Raw genomic sequence first — 7,809 nt, 5'->3', positions numbered from 1 at the left:
CAGTGTATTAAAGAGGGAACTGAAGAAAAAACCTCTCTGCAGAAGTCCTGTAGCTCAGAGCAACCAGTCAGGAGTGCAGAGAGCTCAACACAGTCCACTTCCCTGTACACTCATTTTACACTATCCTATTTCTAGCTCAGGTGTGCTCTGAAATACAAGGGCAGTGAAAATGTCCTTTTCAAGATGCTCCTTTTTGGTATCTAATGTCACATACGTTCTGGAAGCAGCCACTGGGATGTGAGCCAGGATCCTACTTGCTGAATATCCCTCCCTGTGGGCACAGGCTGTGAAAGAACTCATGGGCTGCTTTACTTTATGCACTTGGAGAAACTTCAGGGTGAGAAAAAGGCCCAGAACCTCAAGATTACAAAAACAATATGCTAATTAACTAAACACACATACAAATCAAGCTTCAGAGTTCAGCGGCCTCAAGTGCCAGGTGACAGCTGAGCAGAGATTTTCAAGTAATCATTCAGTCACCCAGCTCACATTTTTGGTTCTTCATGTTTTCAAATCTAACATCACACATCTGAAAATTCAGGTGCTCTCACAGTCACATTGAGCACAGCTGGGTGCCTCATACATCTTGTTCAAAGTCACCCAAGTCCATGCCAGAGCTACAAATCTGATGTTGTGGTAGAGTCACACCTGCAGCCCTGAGCCTTAAAAGCTGCTGTCTCCAATAAAAAATTTATCTCACACTGTCACACCTAAGAGACAGCTGTCAAGAACAGCTGCAAACCACAGAAGAGCGAAGATCTCCACCCATACTTTCATCAGAAGTCTCATCTTGTTACAACTAGATTTCCTCAGGATTGTTTCACTCAAAGAATTCTTACTTAAGCTGACTCTGTTTTTGTGCAAGATTCAAATAGCCCTTTCTGGTCAGGATCTCAGGGAGAAGTACAGTTTGTTGGTTCTGTCACTGTTTTTGCCATTGTTAATATGCACATAGCGGAAGGCTTTGATGAATTAAGAATGGTTACACTACGGATGTAACATCTTACATGGACTTGTCACCTTGAGTAAGAAACATCTCTACATCTGGTATGGGTGGAACACAGATCCCACACCATCCATTGATCTGCCACGAGACAAATCACACAAACTGAACGGTTTTACAGATTTTCCCCAAAACTCCCCTTGAGTTCTGATGTTCTCTCATTTCTCCCTCTAGCAGACACTACATCTGTTCCTTAAGCAGTTGCTGGCAGACAAGACAAGCCTGGGTGCCAGCTAATACTATATGATCTGCTGCTGAATTAATTTTCCACTTAAAAATTTAATTATGGGCCAGATCCTCACTGGATTTAATACAGCTATCACCTATTAAGCATCTCATGGTCTGGCCTTGTATAGAGATTATTCTTCCTCTCTCTTTGTAGCAAGAACACAACCAAAGAGTTAGATTTTCATCTAACATGTGAAGGTAGTGAAAATATTGATTGTTCTGTGTTTGATGCATCCATCATGAGAAATTATGAGTTTTCCAAAAAGGTGGAGAAAAACATGCCATTCAAAAAAAACAAAGAAAAGAAAGAAAGATTGTAAAAGATACTATAAATCTTTTATTTCTTTTGAGTTACTATGCAATGCCCTTCATTTTGAAGGAAATGGTACAATCAATGATGTGTACTTCTTTCTCAGGAAAAGAAGATATTTGCACTAACAATTCAACATTTACTGACAGAAGACAGCTTACAGAAAATGCTCACGGTGGAAAAAATCATATTTGTGATTACACTTGTTATTGTGGATGATTTCATGAAGTGTTACAATATCAGGAATTCCAAGTGTGCATTTAAAGAAAGTTTCTAATTCAATATTAATCCAAAGGAACCATCTAAACCACTGGTGTTTGAAATCACCCTGATTTCTTCCCATTCACAGTTTAAAAAAAGTCTAAACTGAAAGTCTAAGCCCATGATAAAATTCTCCTGGCCTTATCACTTCACACTGATTTATAAGAGTAGTCAACACATATTCAATTAACAGTAGATTTCTTACAAATAGAAACTGCTGTTGGAAACAATGTATTTCCTACCTCTACTTAGTTACTAGTCTCTGATCTGTCATACAAAATTTAAATTTTGCTGTAAAAAATATTTGTTCCTACATGGCTGTTAGCTTTACAGTTGGTTTTGTTAATTGCCAGAAAAGCACAGGTGGGAAACCATTCAACAACACACTTCACATACCCAAGGACAGACCTTTGGTAACGCTTAGCCAAAGGAGAAGAGAAACAGAAAACCACCATTACATTCAAAATCTGAAACAGATTCATCACATAATATTACCTACTTTAGTACTGAGTGGAATAATAAATTCAAATGAACAAAACTTTAAATTGCTTTGTATAAATGAAACCCTAGGCAAACTCTTTAAGTTTGCTTCCATAGTCTAGGGTCCTTCAGTCTGAAGAAAGTACTTTTCCAAGTACGAGAATACAGTTTTTGAATTAGCTTTTGGGAATTTTCCCTGCCTACCCTACAATTGCCTACTATATTGGCCAGATGAGATCTAGAGAGTTGCTGTAATCAATATTTTGCATTCACACAGAATCAGGGATAACAAAATAGTCTTCAGTTTATGTCCTTGTTCACTGCCATGGAAGGTGAATGTCTAAATTGTGTTTTAAAAATTACTCGATCAAGGGATAATTGGAGGTTTTACTACAAAGGCTTTTCCAAGACATTATTTGCATGAAACACACCAATACTCCAGGGAAATAAGACTGCTCATCTACATTTCCTAGCTGTAGCTACATTTACACATCTGGGGCTCAGCCTTGCCAGCCTTCACATGTGCATACTGATAATCACAGCAGTAGGTATGCCCACATGAGTAAATTCATATAGATGATTAAGTGTTTGCACAATCAAAGGGCTCTTAAAACAAATTATATTAACTTTAAATGTTAAAAACGCAAGGGAAAGTTCAAGCATGACAAGACAAAGATACCAGAGAGCAGTCTGCAGCAGATCATCAGCTTAGCTTACAACTGCTGTGTAACACACCTCTCACCAAATCAGTGCAGCCCCTGGAATTCCAGGGGAAACTGAGGCCAAAGTTTGGGCTGGATTCCATGACCTTTGTTTGGACAAGAGGCCCTCTGAGGAACAGTTTTCACTGCACTGCTTGTTCTCCCCTATTGATTATGCAACCTCAGATCCTCCATGCTCCCACTAGAGACCTCAGATTGAAATTCCAGACCCTCATTCACTAAGAAATGTAAATATACACTTAAAGCATGTGAATAGTCTTACTGATTCTCAAGTGGTTGAAAGTAGGGTCTAGTCAAAACTTTAAACTTCAGTAAAGGCTTAGGACCTTTGCTGAACCGCACGTTCTGCAGAAGGATCACACCTGCATTCCTTTATGTTAAAGCAGCAGCTGCAGTGAACAGTACTTTTATCCATTCTTTCCCCCTCTTTTGTGATCTACACAAGAATCCTGAAGTAAACACATACACAAAAGAGTCAGTTTTTCTGGGATGTCTTTTTCTCTAAAGCTCCAGAATTCCCAGCTGAATCTGCAGACAGTAACTGAGCAAAGTACAGCAAAGACAAGAAACCAAGCAGTTGTGATGTGCTACCACAACAATTCCTGTTCTCACATCCAGCTCATTAGAGGTCCATGGCTTTAAAACCAGACTGCTTAGGAATGTGTGCAGCGGTGTTTAGTAGCACCTATTAAATAACACTGGCTAATCAACAGGTAGGGAAAAAGGAACTGCCTGTTAAAGATTCAACAGCTGCATCTTTATCTACTGGAATAAGAAATGCCTATGTGGAGGTAGCCCTCTTCCAGACAAAATTTAAAAAGTGTCAACCTTCCCTTCCTCTTCTACTTTTAAACATAAGGGAATGCCAGGAGACAGTAAGTCCCCAAACACAGTTTGTAGAGAAATTTAAAAATTCCAGATATCTATGTTTTAAATATCAAACACCTGTATCCCAGGTATCAGAGGAGCATATGGGTTTTATAACACAGCAGAATTCGTGCCAGACTCTGCTTTGCTATGAGGCAAGCTCTCCCTTCACTCTCTGTTCTAACAAAGCAATTCAAGCTCTGGAATTCTTTGCTAAGGCCCTGTGCCTGTGAGGGAATTTATCCCTAAAGGCGTGACCAGTACAGAAAAGCACCAAGATCAGCACAAGACAAGATTTCAGTTGGTCAAAGAAGCTTTGCTCTCCATTCCCAAGCAGATTTGGTCCTGTTCTTATTAAAACAAAAAAGTGGAAATAAAGAATTGAAAACATAGCCAGATTACGCAGGATATCTCAGAAGGAGAGAAATAGTTAAGTGTCATAGTTCTGATGTTTCAGACACAAGGGAAAAATATTTTCACAACTAGTTTACTATTTAGTACCCTGTAGATACATAATATTTGACATTTATAGCAGTTTCTATACTTTATGACCTAGAATATACTTTAGATCACAAATGAAAAATAAACTCATTCAGAGGACTGGAAAATAATGTGCATAACAACTTACTTTCAAAATGCAAGGTTATGAAGGGTTTTTTTAAAATTTCAAAAATATCTGTAAGAAAATATTATTTTACATAGCTATATTACACAGTGAAACAAACTTTGTTATGTACAAGGTTTCAGTATGAAAGAAACCACAGCCAGACATTTGTTCATGGTCTAGATAATCTGTTGTCTCATGTCAGTCAGTAGTACAACAGAGAGACTCTCCTTCACTCCTTTTCAGACTATTTCAGTGATCATTTCAGCTTTCAGTAGTTACTAGTAGTTGTATAAAACCTGTGTGCAGATATCCACATATTAACCCTACCACAGTTAGATATGGGTAGTTTTTAAGCTATCAAATCAAGGTTGCACATCTGTTTGACAACCACAGTAACCTGAGTATAACTCAATTGCATATTGGTGAAAAAAACCAACACTTAGTGTAGGCACCTGAGCTATAGCATTTTAAGGAAGCTTGGTGTTAAACTATCCTTTGGATTTGGGTGTTTTACAGGCCAAAGTGAGGGCATGCGAGTCATTAATGGAACAGTATATGATGTATTTGCATAACCCTGAAAATTATTTTTCCTCTGAAGTGAGGATGAAGTAGTCTCTCACAGCTTTTTTCTAGTTTGTGTCTTTTAGACAGAAAACATGACACCACAATCTACTTGGCTCACATTGGCAAAGTTGCTTTTTATAGACATAACTAATCAAAAGCTGGTATCTACCTATTCTTAAACGACAAACTTTGCTCCCTTCTCAGGGGTGGAAAGGACACAGAGTACTTTGCTATTTGTGGTATAACTGTAAACAACTGCGAGGAAGACTGTATTAACTATGCTTCAAGTTTACATCACACTGTTAGCTTCCATTATTTAAATGAACTCGAGCTTACCTTCAAGTTCACATCATCAACTTGTGCTTTAAGGGGAAGGAATTTTGCTTTAGAGACTGTCTCCAAATTACTGCTTGCTCACACAATCCAGATCCCAGGACAAAGATCTGACAGTACTGCCTGTGTGGGAGAGCAGTTCAACAGCTGAAAACAAGTTCAGGGAGCATTCAGGGCAAGTGGCATTGCACTCCCCCTCCCAAAGGACTTGCACAATTTTGGAGGCATGTCCTTTCCTTTTCTCTAATGCTATAGCTCAGCTGCATACCATAAAAATTAGCAAAAAAGAAAACATGAAATTTTTAATGAAGAGAAAACTTCTTTGCAGTAAGGAAAGAAAAAAAGGAACACCCAAAACCCCCTGCCTGTGATATCTTCCAGCATGTGCTCCCTTCCATCACTTTCCATCACAGCTGTGTTTATGGTGATGTAGAACCTGTGACATGCTCACAGTCAGGAGCACCCAGCCAAGAGGTCACCCTCTCGAGGGACAGCTTACTCAAGACACTCTTACACACAAGCAACCTGTTTCTACTGCCTCGATCTGTACCACAGGCATAATCAGGAGCTCTGCCATTTGCTTTAGGAGAAGCCAGGCAGCCTGTAATGAGCACTGGCACAGTTCAGTCTGTAAGAGTTGCAGCACACACCAGTGTGCAGACTCCTTAACTGGGGTGGCAAAGTTTCTCATCCCGTAGGATCTATCACCAATAAAAACATCTTTCTGTCCCCAAAGCCACACACTGATAGCAAAGGAAAAGGTCCCCCTGCCCACCTGCAAGTTCCTATAACCTAGGAAGGCACCAGGCACACCAAACCCATTTCTTCAAAATTAATGGAGCTTCCTGCCTTACACCTTCTGGGAGACTGGCTACTAATCCACAAAATCTTGCTCCAGGCAAGCAAGCAAGCTTGTTGTAATACCAACAGAAGCCACGGCTGAAAAGAAACAGTAGCAGAGAAGGGAAAACAATATCCTCATGCTTAAAACTACATGGTCATGTCCTGAAAATTGTTGGCTCCTTCTTAATAGTATTAAATACTATTAACTTCTGCTGATAAGTAGACGTCAAAGGCATTTAGCATCTTGTAGGGTCAAGCCTACTAGCAGATGGTTGAGGAAAAGGCTATGTGTGAACACAGCGGAGAGGAAGGGAAAGAAGTGGGAGAGGAGAGGGGTAGAATTGCCCTGAGTTTTATCCTCTACAAATAAGTCAGGGGTTTTATCATCGAGCACTGAAGGAGTTAAGCACTAAAGCACAGACACTTAATCAGCTTTCCCCCTTCCTTTCACATGTGATTGGAATGAAGCTGCACCGAAGCAGCCCAAAGGGCTTATAACAGCTCAATTTCGAAGCCTTCAGTTTTAATCCCCATCACCCAGGCTAAGCAGTATGGTGGTGCTGAGGCTGCTATTCCACAGCAGTCTGAGCACCTGGATGATGATGACGGTCTTCCTCCTCCTCTTCCTCCTCCTCTGCAGCCTGCAGGTGGCTGGAGAGCTCCTGGATCACAGCAGCCCTACCGATCTGGTCATTTCTCCTCTTCTCCATAATCAGATCCTCCAGGCTCTGAAATTCCAGCGTGTGACTGCGCTTGTCACCCAGCCGGATCTGCAATCGGTAGGGCTGCTTGCCTATGCGCAGCTCCCCGCCGATTTTAAACTCTCGCTTGCCGTACCGGCACCAGGCAGCAAAACACTCAGAGTTTCTCCAGCTCAAGTCCCGATCCTTGCAACCCACCTGCTCCAGGGCATTGCGCACCACCACGGCTGGGCTGAGGGGTTTGTAGCGGTACAGCTGGTTGGCAATGCGGCCCCGTCTGCCCTGGCTGGCGTCGGTGAGGAAGCTGTTCACCACCTCCAGCCGATGTAGGTGCACAACTTGAAAATCCCCGACATAGACCACCCAGTGCGGATACTGCGCTTGGCACACAAACTCCACCAGGTCACCTGGCTTGCACCTATTCAGCAGGTTCTCCGGGGTGTAGGTGCTCAGATGCCCCCCACCTCCTTCATCACCCTCCTCTGGCTGCATGTCCTCCTCTGAAAAGCTCTTCTGGTAAATACACTCATCCCGGTAATACACTGAGCACTCCACCTCGTGCAGCTGGGGATCGTAGGGCTGCAGGGCAGGGTGCTCACCCCCCAGGTCATGCACTGAATCCTGCTGCTGCTCCAGCTCATCATCGTCGTTCGAAAAAATATAGGAGACCCCGATCCTAGGCCCTTCATCTTTGTCCATACCTGTCGGGTCGGCCGTGGGAACTTCCTTGTAGTTGAGATGGGTCAGCTTCTCCACCTGGTTCCCCATGCCCGCTGCAAAGACAGACACACGGCGGGGCTATGAAGGCAGCGCGGGGTGAGCGGCTCCCAGAGGAGTAGCGGGGGCATAAGCGCGGCTCCCCCCTCGGCCGGCACCCCGGCTCTCCCCGC

The 7,809-nt window shown here is 42.3% G+C and overlaps 1 protein-coding gene across 1 annotated transcript; it reads right to left on the bottom strand.

The window, feature by feature from the left end:
• Positions 1-1,731: 1,731 nt before the first annotated feature.
• On the bottom strand, positions 1,732-7,695 carry LRATD2 (LRAT domain containing 2). The gene has a single exon (XM_008934748.3). The coding sequence runs from the start codon at positions 7,685-7,687 to the stop codon at positions 6,788-6,790; it is 900 nt and encodes a 299-aa protein (XP_008932996.2). The 5' UTR covers positions 7,688-7,695; the 3' UTR covers positions 1,732-6,787.
• Positions 7,696-7,809: the final 114 nt, after the last annotated feature.

This window comes from Manacus vitellinus, unplaced genomic scaffold (assembly GCF_001715985.3).
Source record: "Manacus vitellinus isolate BGI_N305 unplaced genomic scaffold, ASM171598v3 scaffold_1_pilon, whole genome shotgun sequence".
Lineage (NCBI taxonomy): Eukaryota > Metazoa > Chordata > Aves > Passeriformes > Pipridae > Manacus > Manacus vitellinus.
The sequence above is the reverse complement of the archived record's forward strand: the minus strand, read 5'-3'. Positions and strand labels throughout refer to the sequence as shown.

Excerpts from the sequence above, each read along its gene's own strand:
- LRATD2 (XM_008934748.3), bottom strand. The coding sequence starts at position 7,687 with ATGGGGAACCAGGTGGAGAAGCTGACCCATCTCAACTACAAGGAAGTT.